This window comes from Zosterops lateralis, assembly GCF_965231275.1.
Source record: "Zosterops lateralis genome assembly, chromosome: 33".
In the NCBI taxonomy this organism is placed as follows: domain Eukaryota; kingdom Metazoa; phylum Chordata; class Aves; order Passeriformes; family Zosteropidae; genus Zosterops; species Zosterops lateralis.
Window position 1 is genome coordinate 3,666,324 of NC_139793.1, and position 17,040 is coordinate 3,683,363.

Genomic DNA, 17,040 nt, shown 5'->3' on the forward strand with positions numbered 1-17,040 from the left:
GGGACAGCAGGGTGTGAGAGCACCTGGGACAGGTGGGGACAGCAGGGTGTGAGGGTATTTAGGACAGGTGGGGGAGCACCTGGGACAGGTGGGGACAGCTGGGGAGAGGGCTGAATGCATGTGGGACAGATGGGGACAGCAGGGTTTGAGGGCACCTGGGACAGGTGGGGACAGATGAGGACACATGGAGGAGCACCTGGGACATGTGGGGACAGACAGGTGGGGACCTGGAGATACCTGGGGACAGCTGGGGACACCTGGGGATAGCTGGGGACAGGGGTGAGTGCACCTGGGACAGGTGGCGATAGCTGGGTGTGAGGGCACCTAGGACAGGTGGGGACAGGTTGAGGGACAAATGGGGGCAGCTGGGGGGGCAGTTATGGGCACCTGAGAGGGGACCTGAGCACATCTGGGCACACCTGGGGGGCACCTAGGCACACCTAGGCACAGCTATGAGCACCTGGTCACACCTGAGCACACCTGGGGACACCCATGGTACACCTATGGACCCCTGGACACACCTGGGGATATCTGGGGTACAGCTGAGACAGCAAGGTGACACCCGAGTACCACCTGCAGCTCCTCTGTCACATCTGTGCCACCTGAGTGCCACCCATGTCACACCTGGGGCTCACCTGGGATACCCAGGTACTGCCCAAGGCTCACCTGTGTCACCAGGTACTCCCTGTGTCCCTGGTATCCCTCCAAGGACCCTCTGGGGTCCCTCCTTCTGTCCCCAATTGTCCCCAAATCCCCCTTCCCATGCCCTCCACCTGTCCCAGGTGTCCCCAGGTGTCCCCAGGTGTCCCTGCTCTCTCACCGTGCCCTGGGGGCTCTGGGTGGGCACCACCATCCTGACGCCGGCGGGCAGCGATGTCACCGTCACCGGGGCCTTGCCGGGCCCGGCCGAGCGCACCGTGACCAGCGGGGGACCCGCGGTGGCCGCGGGGGGACCCGTCACCTTCAGCACCGCAGGGACACCTGGGCAGGGGACAGAGGGCTCAGGGACAGCTGGGGACATCTGGGGACACCCTTGTGTCACCCTGTCACCCTCTGTCCCTGCCCTGTCACCCTCAGCAGTGCCGGGACCCCCCAGGGAGGGGACAGGGACACCTGGGGACCCCCCAATGTCCTCCTGTCACCCCCAGCATGCTCCTGTCCCTCTCATTCTATGTCCCCATCGTGTCCCCAAACCTCCACACCCTCCCATGTCCTGATGTCCCCTGCCAATGTCCCCATCCCATTTTTGCACCATGTCCTTCTTAATGTCCCCATCTCTGCCCCTCCATGTCCCCAATGTCCCCATTTCCTCTCATGTCCCCATTTCTGCCCCCACGTCCCATGTCTCCAGTGTCCCCATTTGCCCCTCAATGTCCCCATTTCCCCCACCATGTCCCCAGTGTCCCCATTTCCCCCATGTCCCCAATCTGCCCCCCATGTCCCCCATGTCCCCATGTCCCCCGCAATGTCCCCATTCCCCCCACGACATCCCAATTTCTGCCCCACGTCCACAATGTCCTCATTCCCCCCAACATCTCCATGTCCCCCCCAAAGTCCTCACTCCCCCCACTGTCCCCAAATCTCCCCATTTCCCCCACTGTCCCCATGTCCCCCCCAGTCCCCCTTACTGTCCCCATTCCCCCCACAACATTCCCATTTCTGCCCCACGTCCACAGTGTCCCCATTCCTCCCACTGTCCCCAATGCCCCCCCAATGTCCCCATGTCCCCCCCAATGTCCCCATTCCCCCCACTGTCCCCAATGCCCCCATTCCTCCCACTGTCCCCAATGCCCCATTCCCCCCAGTGTCCACAATGTCCCCATTTCCCCCACTGTCCCCATGTCCTCCCCACTGACCGCCCCCACTGTCCCCACCACACCCACACTCACCTGGCGCCCTGCCTGCCGTGGCCGCTGCCGCACCAGCCGCGGTTGCCCCTCCGGCCGCCGGCAGCACCTGCAGGGTGGCCCCGGGCGGCGCCGCCACCGCCCCACCTGTCCCCGCACCTGCGGCCGCCGCCGTGGCCGCCGCCGCCGTCCCCGTGCCCCCCGTCCCCGCCGCCGTCACCCCCGCGGCCACCCCGGACGGGTTGGGGGGCGCGGCGGGCGGCGGCGGGGGCAGCAGGGTGAGCCCCACGCCCCCCAGCTGGGCGGGCAGGGCCGGGGGCGCGGGGGGCGGCGCGGGGGCGGCGGGCGCGGGGCTCTTGGGAGGGTTGGCGGGCACCGAGGGCACGGGGGGCGGCGCGGGGGCGGCGGGCAGCTCGTACTTCTGCAGCTGCAGCAGGTACGAGTCGGCCGTGGGCACCGCGCCCCAGCTCACCTCCAGCGACGTGGTGTTGGCCCGCACCAGCTGCACGCGGCCTGGCGCCGGGGGGCGCTCTGCAATGGGGGGAGAGAGGGGGTTATACACCTGGGGGGGGACCGGAGTTACACCTGTCACACCTGGGGGACACCTGAGTTATATCTGTCATATGTGGGGGGCACCTGAGTTATACCTGTCACACCTGGGGGGCACCTGAGTTATACCTGTCATACCTGGGCAACACCTGAGTTATACCTGTCACACCTGGGGGACAGCTGGGGGACACCTGAGTTATACCTGTCACACCTGGGGGACATCTCAGTTATACCTGTCACACCTGGGGGACACCTGAGTTACACCTGTCATACGTGGGGGGCACCTGAGTTATACCTGTCACACCTGGGGGACACCTGAGTTACACCTGTCATACGTGGGGGGCACCTTAGTTATACCTGTCATACCTGGGCAACACCTGAGTTATACCTGTCACACCTGGGGGACACCTCAGTCATACCTGTCATACCTGGGCAACACCTGAGTTATACCTGTCACACCTGGGGGACACCTCAGTTATACCTGTCATATCTAGGCAACACCTGGGGGGCACCTAAGTTATACCTGTCACACCTGGGGGACAGCTGGGTACACCTGAGTTATACTTGTCATACCTGGGATACACCTGGGGGACAGGTGGGGGGCACCTGAGTTATACCTGTCATACCTGGGTTACACCTGGGGGGACACCTAAGTTATACCTGTTATACCTGGGGGACACCTGAGAGGTGGGGGTTACACCTGGGGGGACACCTGAGTTATACCTGTCACATCTGGGGTACACCTGGGGGACAGCTGGGTATAACTAAATTACACCTGTCACACCTGGGGGACAGCTGGGGTACACCTGTACTGCCCATATCACACCTAGGGTACACCTAGATACACCTGTCACACCTGGGTCACCCAGGTACCCTTCACATCACACCTGTGTCATTGTTCCAGGTCTTGCAGGCCCCCTAGACCGACTGAGCCCCTCCCAGACTCACCTGTCTCCAGGTACCAGAGGTCCTTGCAGCCCCCCTGGTTATTCCAGCCCTTGCAGGCCCCCCCAGACTCACCTGTCTCCAGGTACCAGAGGTCCTTGCAGCACACCTGGTTGTTCCAGGCCTTGCGGTAGCCGTCGCGGCCGCTCCAGATGTAGAGGCGGGTGGCGATGGCCACGGCGCAGTGCCCGGCCCGCGCCCGGGGGACATTGTCCTCCAGGGTCTCCAGCACCAGGGGCTCCCAGGCCATCGAGTCTGGGGGGCACAGGGGGGTCTTAGAGGGGTTTGGGGGAGATTTGGGGGGCTCAGGGAGGGGTTTGGGGGGTTTAGAGTGGGGTTTGAGGAGGGGTTTGGGGGGTCCTCCAGGGTCTCCAGCACCAGGGGCTCCCAGGCCATCCAGTCTGGGGGGGCACTGGGGGGTCAGGGTGGGGTCTGAGGGGCTCAGGGAAGGGTTTGGGGGAGTCAGGGAGGGGTTTGGGGGGATTTTGGGGGGATATTGGGGAGGGGTCTGGGGGGTCCTCCAGGGTCTCCAGCACCAGGGGCTCCCAGGCCATTGAGTCTGGGGGGGCACAGGGGGCTCACAGAGGGGTCTGGGGGACTCAGGGAGGGGTTTGGGGGGCTTTCAGGGACTCAGGGAGGGGTTTGGGGAGATTTGGGGAGCTCAGGGAGGGGTCTGGGGGGATTTTGGGGAATTGGGGAGGGGTTTGGGGGGTCCTCCAGGGTCTCCAGCACCAAGGGCTCCCAGACCATCGAGTCTGGGGGGCACAGGGGGGTCAGAGGGGCTTGGGGCAATTGGGGAAGGGTCTGGGGGGCTCAGTGTGGGGTTTGGGGAGATTTGAGGGAATTGGGGAGGGGCTTAGGGATTTTAGGGTGTATTTGGGGTCAGTTCTGGGGGTCCCAAGCCCCCTCCTCACTCAGGCTGGAATTTGAGATGTTTTAGGGTGGGTTTTAAGATGGATTTGGAGGTCCCAAGCCCCCTCCTCACCCAGCTGGATGTTTTAGGGTGGGTTTTGGGGGTTTTTTTTTGGGTGTATTTGGGGGTCCCAAGCCCCCTCCTCGCCCAGGTTGGGATTTGGGGTGTTTTAGGGTGGGTTTTGGGGTTTTTTTTTGGGTGTATTTGGGGGTCCCAAGCCCCCTCCTCGCCCATGTTGAGATTTGAGGTGTTTTAGGGTGGGTTTTAAGATGGATTTGGGGTCAGTTTGGGGGTCCCAAGCCCCCTCCTCACCCAGGTTGAGGCAGGCCAGGGTGTTGGTGCACTTCCACTCCTTCTCGTGCGTCGCCACCTTCACGTCATCCATCACCAGGGGCACCCACCCCCCAAAAACGTACATCCTGAGGGGGGGGTCAAAGGTCAGGGGGGTCAAGGTGGGTCAGGGGGACACACAGAGACCCCCATCCCTTAAAATTTCCCTCTTTGGGAAAAAGTCACAAGATAAAACATCAATTAAAAAATTAAAATAAAACAAAACGCCCCCAATTAGGGACCCCAATTCTCCCTGGGGTGGGGACAGGGACACAAAGGGACCCCCCCAGGATAAAGGAGACCCCCAAGGGGGGGATTTGGGGGGTTTTTTTTGGGGGGGTCGCCCCCAGACTCACTTGTTGCCGATGGTGGTGGCCGAGTGGAGGCTGCGGGGAAGGGGAGCGACCCCGCTCAGGCTGGGCTTGTTCCACGTCAGCGTCTCTGAGGGAGCCCAAAAACACCCAAAACGTGAGGAAACGGCCCCAAAATCACCCCAAAATGTCAGAAAACTGCCCCAAAATTACCCCAAAATGTGAGAAAAAGGCCCAAAATCGCCCCAATTGTGAGGAAACAGCCTCAAAATGACCCAAAATGTGAAGAAACTAATTCAAAAGGTGAGGAAACGGCCCCAAAATGTGAGAAAAGGACCCCAAGTTCACCCAAAACGTGAAAAAAATCATCCAAAATGGGAAGAAATGCCTCAAAATCACCAAATAAGTGAGAAAATGACACCAAAAATCACCAGAAATGTGAGCGAATGGCTTCAAAATGACACAACACGTGAGGAAATGGCCCCAAAATGTGAGAGAACAGCCTCGAAATTTCCCAAAAACACAAGGAAATGGCTCCAAAATCACTCAAAATGTGAGTGAATGCCTTCAAAGGCACCCAAATTGTGACAAAACTGCCCCAAAACGGGAGGGAACAACCCCAAAAGGTGAAGAAATGGCCCAAATCCCCAAAAAATCCCCAATTACCAATATCCAGGGTCCAGAGGTCCCCCAGCCTGCAGCCACCATGTCCCTCACTACCCTCAATTCCCCCGAGTCCCCCAGACGCCAAATCCCCTAAAACCCCCCAAAAAACCCTAAAAACCCCCCTAAAAAAACCATAAAACCCCCCATTACCAATATCCAGGGTCCAGAGGTCCCCCAGCCTGCAGCCGCTCATGTCCCCATAGATGACAATGACCCTCACTACCCTCCATTCCCCAAACCCCATAAAACCCCACAACTCCCCCCCCAAATCCCCTAAAAACTCCATAAAACCCCATAAAACCCCCCATTACCAATATCCAGCGTCCAGAGATCCCCCAGCCTACAGCTCATGCCCCCATAAATGCCAATGTCCCTCACTACCCTCCATTCCCCTGACCCCAAACTCCCTAAACCCCCCCCCAAATCCCCCCAAAACCCCAAACTCTCCCCTAAAATCCCCAAAAATCCCCAATTACCAATATCCAGGGTCCACAGATCCCCCACCCTGCAGCCGCTCATGCCCCCATGGACACCAATGTCCCTCAGTGTCCCTCACTACCCTCCACTCCCCTGGAACTCCCTGATCTCCCAAGACCCCAAATATCCCTAAAACGCCCCAAAAAACCCCAAAACTCCCCATTACCAATATCCAGGGTCCAGAGGTCCCCCAGCCTGCAGCCGCTCATGTCCCCGTAGATGACCACGTCCCTCACTACCCCTCATTCCCCTGACCCCAAACCCCATAAAACCCCACAAAAACCCCCCAAAAAACCCCCAAACCCCCCATTACCAATATCCAGGGTCCAGAGGTCCCCCAGCCTGCAGCCGCTCATGTCCCCATAGATGACCATGTCCCCCAGTAACTCCCATTCCCCTGACCCCCCCTGATCTCCTGAGACCCCAAATTCCCTAAAACCCCCATAAAACCCCACAAAATCCCCAAAAAACCCCAAAACCCCCCATTACCAATATCCAGGGTCCAGAGGTCCCCCAGCCTGCAGCCGCTCATGTCCCCGTAGATGACAATGCCCCTCACTACCCTCCATTCCCCTGACCCCAAACCCCCTAAAACCCCACAAACCCCCCCTAAAAACCCCACAAAACCCCCCAAAAAAAACCAAAACCCCCCATTACCAATATCCAGGGTCCAGAGATCCCCCAGCCTGCAGCCGCTCATGTCCCCGTAGATGACCATGTCCTTTACTACCCTCAATTCCCCCGAGTCCCCCAGACGCCAAATCCCCTAAAAACCCCATAAAACCCCCCATTACCAATATCCAGGGTCCAGAGGTCCCCCAGCCTGCAGCCGCTCATGCCCCCGTAGATGACGAGGCGCGAGCGCCGCCCGTCGCGCTCCGTGTACACCACGGCCGTGTGGGATTCCCGGGGCGGGGGCAGCACCCCGTAGGTGATGGGGATGTCCCAGGCCAGCACCCCCGAGCCCGGCCGCAGCTCCAGCACGTACAGGTCGTTCAGGTACCTGAGAAACGGGGAATGGGGTCAGGAGAGCCCAAAAAAATACCCTAAAAGGGTGGTTCGGGACGTAGGACTGCCATAAAAGGATCCTTAAATCCCATAAAATGCACCCAGAATTCTCCAAATTCATCTCTGGCCATTATACACATGGTTCAGATATCTGGGGAGGGGGTTCAGAAGATCAGGACCCCCAAAAAACCCTAAAAGGGTGGTTGGAGATGCAACAATGCCGATAAAGGGTTTTTGGATCCCATAAAATGCAGCCAGGATTGTCCCAATGTCATCTCTGCCCATTATACGCATGATTCAGATATAAGGGGAGGGGGTTCAGAAGATCAGGACCCCCCAAAAAGGGTGTTTGGGGACACAGAAATGGTCATAAAGGGTTTTTGGGTCCCATAAAAGGGTGGCTGAGAACATGAGACTGCCATAAAAGGGTGTTTGGGGACACAGGACACCCCTAAAAGGCTCCTTAAATCCCACAAAACGCAGCTGGGATGGCACCAGTGTTACCTGTGCCCACGTTTACAGATGGCTCAGATATCTGGGGAGGGGGTTTAGAAAGTCAGAAGACCCCAAAAAAAAAAAAAAAACCCTAAAAGAGTGTTTGGGGACATAGTTCACCCCTAAAAGGATCCTTACATACCCCAAAGCACACCCAGAACGGCGCCAGTGTCACCTGTGTCTCCCCACAAAGATTATCCCAATGTTTTGGGGTCGTCCCCTCTGTCCCCCTCAAAAATGAGAAATGTCCCCAAATCCCCCTTCCACCCCAATTCCCAGGGGTGCCCCCTCAGAAATCTCTGTGCCCCCCTAAAAATAATCTCAAAGTTCTAAGGTCACTCCCATACTCCCCCCAAAGTATCCCCCTAAACCAGCCCCCAATGTTTGGGGTCTCCCCAAATCCCCCCGCCACCCCGATCCCCGAGGTTTTTGGGGTGCCCCCTGAGGTTTTGGGGTGCTGCCCAGGGTGTGGGGTGCTCCATACCGGGGGATGTTGTTTTTGGGGTCCTCGCTGTCGTTGGCCAGCCCCCCAAACAGGTAACACTTGTTGCCCACCAGGGAAAAGCTGTGGCCCAGCCTGGGGCAAGGGGGGGGCCCGTTTTTGGGGGTCTTCGCCTTCAGCCGCTTCCACTCCCACCTGGAGGCCTGGAATGGGGAGGGGGGATTTGGGGAGGGGTCTGCGATTGGGGGGCACACAGAGGGATGGGGGACCCCAAAACTGGGGGGGTTTAGGGGTCCTGGAGAGGTCCCAGGAGAGTCCCCAGGTATTTGGGGGAGTTACAGGGTATTTGGGAGGGGCCCCAGGGGGTCACCCACAGTTTCTGGGGGGTCTCAGGGTGGGTCCCAAGGTGTTTAGGGGGGTTCCAAGGCATTTGGGGGGCTTCCTGTGGGAGGGTCCCTGGATGTTTGTGGGGGTCCCCAGGTTTTTTGGGGGTCCCAAGGTGCTTGGGGGTCCTGGGGGGGGCCCAGGGAGTCACTCATGGTTTGGGGAGGGTTCTCAGGGGAGCCCAGGGTGTTTAGGGAGTTCTCAGGTGGTCCCCAGGTGTTTGGGGGCAGGTCCCAGGGGGGTTCCCAGGGTGTTTGGGGGTTTCCAGGGTGCCCTCAGGGTGTTCAGGGGGATCCCCAGGTGTTTGTGGGTGTTTCCTAGGACGTTCAGGGCACCCCCAGGTGTTTGTGGGGTCCCCAGGGTGTTCAGGATGCCCCCCAGGTGTTTGTGGGTGCCCCCAGGCGTTCAGGGTGTCCCCAGGTGTTTGTGGGGGTTTCCAGGGTGTTTGTGGGGGTCCCCAGGGTGTTCAGGATGCCCCCTAGATTATTCAGGGTGCCCCCCAGGTGTTTGTGGGCGCCTTCCAGGATATTCAGGGTGCATCCTCAGGTGTTCAGGGTGCCCCCAGGTGCTCCCCAGGATACTCAGAGTGTCCCCAGGTGTTTGTGGGTGGCCCCAGGCACTCCCCAGGGTATTCAGGGTGCCCCCCCAGGTGTTTGTGGGTGGCCCCCAGGGTGTTTGTGGGTGGCCCCAGGCACTCCCCAGGGTATTCAGGGTGCCCCCAGGTGTTTGTGGGTGGCCCCAGGCACTCCCCAGGGTATTCAGGGTGCCCCCAGGTGTTTGTGGGTGGCCCCAGGCACTCCCCAGGGTATTCAGGGTGCCCCCAGGTGTTTGTGGGTGGCCCCAGGCACTCCCCAGGGTATTCAGGGTGCCCCCAGGCGCTCCCCAGGCTCTCAGGGGATACCTGCAGCTCGTAGAGGTCGTTGCTGTACTTGCCGTACTCCACCATCCCCCCGAACACCAAGAGCCGCGTCCCGTCACACACGAACCCGTAGGCGGCGCAGCCCGGGGGGATGTCCCCCCGCACGGCCGGGATGAACCACTGGTTGGTGGCTGTTGGGGACAGTGACACACTCAGAATAACCCCCCAAAGCCCTGGGATGAACCCCTGGTTGGTGGCTGGAACCCCTGGGACACAGAGGGGACAGTGCCACCAGGGGGAACACCAGAGGTGATCCCCCAAACCCCTGGGATGAACTCCTGGTTGGTGGCTGTCGGGGACACAATGGGGACAGTGACACACCCAGAATAACCCCCTGAACTCCCAGGATGAACCACTGGTTGGTGGCTGTTGGGGACACAGAGGGGACAGTGACACACCCAGAATAACCCCCCAAAGCCCTGGGATGAGCCACTGGGTGGTGGCTGTTGGGGACAGTGACACAATCAGAATAAACACCCCAAACCGCCAGGATGAACCCCCAGTCAGTGGGTGTTGGGGACAGAATGGGGACAGTGACACACCCAGAATAACCCCCCAAACCCCTGGGATGAACCCCTGGTTGGTGGCTGCTGGGGACACAGAGGGGACAATGACATGGGGGGAACACCAGAGGTGACCCCCCAAACCCCTGAGATGAACCCTCCAATGGCCCCCCAGCCCCCTTAGAACCCCCCAGTGCTGCAGGCACACCCCATCTGTCCCTAATGCCACCTGTGTGGGGACACCCCTGACCCCCCTGAATGACCCCCCCAGGACCCCTCCCATGACACAAATGTGCCACTTGTCCCTAATCCCACCCCTGTGGGGACACCCCACACCCCCTGATCCCCCTGAATGACCCCCCCCAGGACCCCTCCCATGCCCCCCATGATACAAATGTGCTACTTGTCCCCAATCCCATCCCCTGTGAGAACCCCCCCGTGCCCCCCCAATGACACAAATGTGCCACTTGTCCCTGATCCCACCCCTGTGGGGACCCCCCCCAGCCCCACCTGTGCTGTACACCTGCAGCTCCTCCCCAATCCCACCCCTATAGAGATCCCCTGTACCCCCCACAAGACCCTCCTGTGCCCCTTGAACCCCACCTGTGCCCCTCAATGACACAAATGTGCCACTTGTCCCCAGTCCCATCCCCGTGGGGACCCCCTGTACCTTCACAGGAGCCCCCGGTTGCCCCTTGAGCCCCACCTGTGCCCCCCAATGACACAAATGTGCCATTTGTCCCCAATCCCATCCCCCTGGGGACCCCCCCCCCATGCCACAAATATCTTTTGTCCCTAATACCACCCCTGTGGGGACCCCTCCATGCCCCCCACAGGTGCCCCCCAGCCCCACCTGTGCTGTACACCTGCAGCTCCTCCCCAATCCCACCCCTGTGAGGACCCCCCAGGTGCCCTCCAGGTGCCCCACCTGTGTTGTAGACGTGCAGCTCGTCCACGATGCCCTCGTTGCCCCCCCCGAAGACCACGATGAGCTCTTTGATGGCCACGGCCCGGTGTCCGTGCCGGGGCCGGGGCACGGGCCCAGCCCAGCCCACCACCCGCTTCCAGCGCGGCTGCAGCGCGGGGGGGCCCGGGGGGGCCCGCGGCGGGGACCCCCCCCCGCCCAGGCCTGCCATGCGTCCCCCGCTGCCTGTCCTGGGGGGGATAGGGGGGTTCAGAGATGGAGGAAACCCCAAAAATCCCCCAATACTGAACATTGACCCCCCGCCCAGGCCTGCCATGCGTCCCCCGCTGCCTGTCCTGGGGGGGATATGGGGGATCAGACATGGGGGGTACCCCAAAAATCCCAAAAAGTACCCAAACTGGTCTGACACCCCCCCCGCTGCCTGTCCTGGGGGGACACGGGGGGGTCAGAGACAGGGGAAACCCCAAATAGTGTCCAAAATTATCTGACACCCCCCCCCCCCCCCCCCCCCGCTGCCTGTCCTGGGGGGATAGGGGGGGGGTCAGAGACAGGGGAAACCCCAAAAATCCCAAAAAGTACCCAAAATTACTCGATACCCTCCACACTGCCTTGTCCTAGGGGGATATGGGGGGTCAGACACAGAGGAAACCCCAAAAAGTGTCCAAAATTATCTGAGCCCCCCCCCTGCTGCCTGTCCTGGAGGGGGGGGAACACCCCAAAAATCCCCCAAAGTACCAAAAATGACCTGACACCACCCATAGTGCCTGTCCTGGGGGGTCAGACACAGAGGAAACCCAAAAAGTATCCAAAATTACATGAGCCCCCCCCACCCACTGCCTGTCCTGGGGGGGTCAGACATGGGGGAAACCCCAAAAAATCCCCCCAAAATGATCTGACACCCCCCCCCCCCACTGCCTGTCCTAAGGGGACATGGGGGGGGAGACATGAGGGAAGCCCCAAAAATCCCCCAAAAATGACCCTCCACTGCCTGCCCTGAGGAGGGGGAAACCCTCAACCCCCCCCCAAATTGACGCTGACACCCCTCCCAGAGGGAAAACGGGGGGAGGGGTTTGGATATGGTGATCCCCCACCCCCACCCATTGCTCCTCTTAGGGGGGAGCCCCCAAATCTGGGGGGTCAATCCCCTTCTGCCCCAACAAGGGGGTCCCCAATCTCCAGGGTCACCCCCAACCACTCCCTCCCCTCAAAAAAATCCCACCCAGAATGTTTAATTATTTAATTACACCCCCACAGCATAATTACCCCGAAAGAGTTAATTACCCCCCCCACGGCGGGGGGTGTGACAATTGGGGAGGAGTCAATTCCAGGGGGAGGAGGGGGGCATTTATTCCTCCCCGTTAATTACTTTCTCCATTATGTCGCCTCTTAATTAACACCCCCCTCACATCGCGACCCCCCCCCAATTACTGCCCAATTCCCCCCCCCTCAATCCAGCATTTGCTTTATCTCCCTCCTCCAATATTTACTTTATCTCCCCCCCCACCCCAAATTCCCCCTCAGGCCTTGCCCTCCCCCACCCCGAGGTGTCAAACCCCTCCTCACAAATTGTACCCAAACCCCCTCCCCAAATTCCCCCTCTCAGGCCCATCTCCCCCCCCCCTCAGGCCGTGTCCCTCCCCTCAATTATTGCCCCCCCAAATCAAGTTTATCTCCCCCCACCCCAAATCCCCCCTCAGGCCGTTCCCCCCCCCCCAAACTGCCCATTCCCCCCCCCCCCCCCGGCCCTGCCCCTCCCCTCCCACCCCCTCCCCCCCCTCAGGCCCCTGCGCGCCGCCATCTTGTCTCTGCCCGGGCGGAAAATGGCGGCCGCCTCCTCCCCCCCACCGCCGCCCCCCCCGCTCACCGCGGCCCCGCGGCCGCCTCCCCCTCCCGGCCCGCGGCCGCTCCCCGATTCCCGGCGGCGCCTCCGGGGGTGGCGCGGCTGCGGCGGCTCCCGGCGCGGGGCTGAAGCTGCGGGCGGAGCGCGGCGGCGGCGGCCCCTCACGCCGCCCTGGGAGCCGCCATCTTGCGCCTGTGTCCGGCGGCCGCGGCGGGTGGGCGGGAAACGACGGGAGTGGGCGGGGCCAGAGCGGGACACGCCCCCTCCGGACCCGGGCGGCGCCATCTTGGCCCGGGGACGGGGGGCGACATTGTGGGGAGGGAGGGACGGGAGGGAGCGGCGGCTTTTTGAGGGGGGAACCGGTAAGAGTTTTATCGTCATCTCAGTGGCCCCCGGGCTTGTCCCGGTAGCGGTGGGGCCGAGGGATGCGGCGGAGGGGCGCGGGGGAGACTGTACGGAGCCGCCTGAAGGGGCGCGGCCATGGCGCCAACGGAGGGGGCGTGGTCACGGAAGGGCGTGGCCACGCCCACCCCAACCGCCTCTTAAAGGAGCCGCCCCCCCAGCCCGCCTTTTACGCGGTTTTCCCCACTTGTCGCCCCCCCCCGAGAGCCGCCATCTCCCGGCGCCGCCCCTTCCCAGCCTTCCCGCGGCCCCGTAATCGCTCCCCAACATTCCTGACCTCGTCCCCCCGCACACACCGAATCCCCCGCGGCTCGGCTGCCGGCGGCGCGGCCCGTTTCCCGGAGGCGCAGCTCTGTACGGAGCGCTCAGCCCCCCATGGGCGCCGCCATCTTGGGCGCCCCGCCTCTCCTTGGGTACCGCCCGCTCCGCAAAGCGCGCCCCCTCCTCCTCCTCCTCTTCTACTGCCCAAGGACGCCCCCGCTCTCCCCACCGCTCCCCGGGTTTAACGGGACACCGGAGCCGCTTTGAGGCCTCACGGCCCCGCGGTTTCGAGCTCCTCAAACGAGCCGGGGAGTCCCGGCGCCGCCATCGCCCCCCGCCCCCCCCCGGACTCTCAAGATGGCGGCGCGCGGGGCCCGGATGCGGCGGCCCCGCCCAGGATGAAGCCCCGGGGGCGGTGGGCGGGAAGGACCCGGATGTCGGCGCACGGCGCTGCCATGACACCCCGCAGGTCCCCTCCCAAGATGGCGCCGCCCATCCGGCGGAACCGATGCTCGGTGTCGGCCCCAGCAGGGCCCCCGCGCTCCGTATCCTCCCTCCCGTAGCTCCCCGCTTCATTCCGCCCTTACCGGGTGCGGCTCCGCTACCGCAGCGGCTCCAAGGCGGCGGAGCGGCCGGTGCCCGGGTGCGCGGGGGAGGGGTCACAAGATGGCGGCGCGCTACTGTGGGAAGGGGGGGTCCAAGATGGCGCCGCCCGGTGCCCGGATCTTCCTCCTCCTCCTCCTCCTCTTCCTCCTCCTCGCCTCACGCACAAGATGGCGGCGCCTGCCTGGGACGGGAGCGGAGCTTTGGGCGCTCCTCGCGCTTTTCGCTCAGGCCCAACCGCCCCCTCCTCTCGTCCCCCCTCCGGGACGGGTCCGATGCGGCGCCCCAAGATGGCGCAGGCGGGAGCCCGCAGCTCCGCGGCGGCCCAAGATGGCGGCGGCCGCGGGACCCGGATGCGCCGCTCTCCGCGCCGCTCCGCCGCTGCTCCGCACCTGCAGCCACCCGCCGCCCGCCGACCCCGGGCGCCGCTTTCCGCCGCTGCCGCCGCTGTCTCCGAGCCGCCGCCGCCGCGCTGAAAGCCGAGAAAGGCCCGCTCACCGCGCCGGCTACTGGCGCTTGGGAGCCGCCATTTTGGACGCGTCTCCTCCACCCGCCACAAAGATGGCGCCCGCCAGGCCCCGGATGGTGGCGCTTAACGGTTGCGGCGCTCACTGCGCGTGCGCGACCGCGCGAATGGCTGTGGCGCATGCGCGACTCCACCTCCCCTTGCGCATGCGGTTTTCCCGGCTTTCCTGTAACGGATTTTTGTTCAAACACCCGATTTTGGCGCTTTTCGCCCCAATTTTGCCTTTCCGGAACCCCAAAACGCTCCAGGGGAGTGGGTAGAAGAGGGAGGGGGGTCCTCAACAAGGGGCTCAGAATGAAGGTCCCAGGGTTTGGGGAGGTTTTGGGGAAGATTTAGGGAGTTTTGGGGTGCCCCCTCCGCTGGCTAAGGTGTGACAATCAGCCCCCAGGTGTGACAACTCTCAGGTGTGACAAGGACCTCCCCAGAGGGGGCCGGGAAGAGGATCCAGCGGTTTGGGAGGGGAGATGTGAGAAAAGACTCCGGAAATGAGTCTGGGGGCGCCTCCGACAACCTCGTGGGGCCTCAGAGCCTTTTTGGCGGGAACGTTGGAGCTCCCAGTCCCTCCCAATCCTCTCCCAGTCCATCCCAGTCCCGCCGCCGCCCCTCAGGAGGCCCCGCCCCCGGCCCCGCCCCGCTCCGACCCCGCCATTTTTCGTGTGGCAAAAGCTCCGCCCCCCCGCGGTTACCGCGGCAACGGCGCCATCTTGAATGTGGCGGAACCGCCCCCGGAGGAGGGAAAAGGGGCGGGGCTTAAATAAATACCCGCCTCCGAGCTCGCGATGACGTCATCGGAGTGATGACGTCGTAAGCGCGAAAGGCGTCGCGAGTGTGACGTCATAGCTGCCGGGACACTCCTGAGCGTGGGGGAGACACCTGGGAGGCTGTGACGTCACCTGAGGGAACCTAGTGACGTCATCCAGGGGAGCTGGTGGGGAGGTCCTGGATCCGCCCTGAGGGCCCCAAACTCCCCCTGGGGACCCAAAAACCCCTGTGGGGACACAAAAATCATCCCCTGGCAACCCCAAAACCCACGGGGGGGTCCCAAATACACCTGGATGGATCCAAACCCACCTGGGGGATCCAAAATCAGCAAATGGAGGGGTCAAAATCCACCCAGGATCCCTGAAATCAGCACCCAGGAACCCGAAATCTCATCTGGGGGGGTTCCAAATACACCTGGGGAGACACAAACCTTCTTGGGGAGAGCCCAAAATCAACACCTGCAAGGCCAAAAAGTGCTTGGGAACCTCAAAGTCCACCTGGGGACCCCAAAATCCACCCCAAATTCAGCTGGGCAGACCCAAACCTACCTGGAAGATCTAAAATCGACCTGGATGGACCCAAAATCCACCCGGGGACCTCAAAATCAGCACCTGGTGACCCCAAATCCACCCGGGAGGGTCCTAAACTCACCTGGATAGACCCAAAATCCACCTGGGATGATCCAAAACCCAACTGGACAGACCCAAAATCCACCCGGGGACCCCAAATCCACCTGGGATGATCCAAAACCCACCTGGGAATATCCAAACCCCACCTGGCTGAACCCAAAACCCACTCTGGGGGCACCGCACTGAGGGGAAGGTCCAAAAACCCCCTGAGATCCCCAAACTCAAGGATGGATTGGGTGGAAGTGCGGGATCCGGGACCCCCTCGGAGTGACCCCAGCCTGGGGGGTTTTTTGGGGGGGATTTTTTGGGTTGGTTTTTTTTTGGGGGGGATCGGTGCGCGGAGCCAAAGAAGCGGCGGAGGCGGCAGAGGGTTACACAGATTTATAATCGCTGGATCACGCGCAGCAGCAGCAGCAGCAGCACAGACACAGACCCGGGGGTGGGGGGGGCAGGAGGGGATTTTGGGGAGGGGGGTGATGTTTGGTTGGGGGGGGGCGGCGCCGTGGGACCCCCACCCCCTTCCCCCTCCCCCCCAGGCCACCCCCTCCCCAAAAACAACCGACACCGAAGGGGCTTTTCCGGAACTTTATAAGGCAAAAAACGTCTTGAGAGAATAAATAGGTGGTGGGGAGTTAGGGGGGGGGCCCCCCAAAAAATTTTTCCCCCCCGCGGTTGTGGCTGCGCCCCTCCCCCCCCCTCCTCCAGGGAACCCCTCCCCCACAGGGGCCCCTCTCCCCCTTTTTTTGGGGTTTGCTCTCTCTGGCTGCCCCTCCCCCCTCGTTATTGCCGTGAGGAGCCGGGGGGGGGTTGGGGACCCCCGGGGGGGGGCGATGGAAGAACGGGGGGGGGGCACAAGGAGGGGGTGACCCCCACCCCTCCCCCCCCAGAGTGGGTAAAGTGCAGGACGGGGACCCCTCCCCCACCCCGGGATGGGACTGGGGGAGGGGCGGGACCACCCCCCCGCCCCCAGAGTCAAATGGATCGCCCCGTGCTCGCTCCTGATTGGCTCAGGAGCGGATCCCAGCCCAGCTCGCTCCTGATTGGCTCAGGACCAGATCCCAGCCCAGCTCGCTCCTGATTGGTTCCCCCATCAGATCCCGCCCTCATTTCTGATTGGCTCCAGCCTGGATCCCAGCTCCACCCATGCTCGATTCTGACTGGCTCTGGACTGGATCCCACCCTCGCTCCTGATTGGCTCCCACCATGCCTGCGGCCTCTCCCCATTGGCCGTGACCAGATTCCCCCCAGAATGAAGCAACCTCATTGGGCGGGGGCCGGACCCGCCCCTCCAATCCAAACCACT

The 17,040-nt window shown here is 62.3% G+C and overlaps 1 protein-coding gene across 1 annotated transcript in view; it reads right to left on the bottom strand.

The window, feature by feature from the left end:
- HCFC1 (host cell factor C1) overlaps positions 1–14,013 on the bottom strand; it is a 29,486-nt gene extending 15,473 nt beyond the window's left edge. Inside the window, 10 exon segments of the mRNA XM_083881419.1 lie at positions 821–1,021; positions 2,068–2,378; positions 3,417–3,596; positions 4,567–4,673; positions 4,941–5,025; positions 6,833–7,041; positions 8,026–8,186; positions 9,269–9,417; positions 10,718–10,944; positions 13,805–14,013. Coding sequence (XP_083737545.1) covers positions 821–1,021; positions 2,068–2,378; positions 3,417–3,596; positions 4,567–4,673; positions 4,941–5,025; positions 6,833–7,041; positions 8,026–8,186; positions 9,269–9,417; positions 10,718–10,925 — 1,611 coding nt within the window. The 5' untranslated portion in view covers positions 10,926–10,944; positions 13,805–14,013.
- Positions 14,014–17,040: the final 3,027 nt, after the last annotated feature.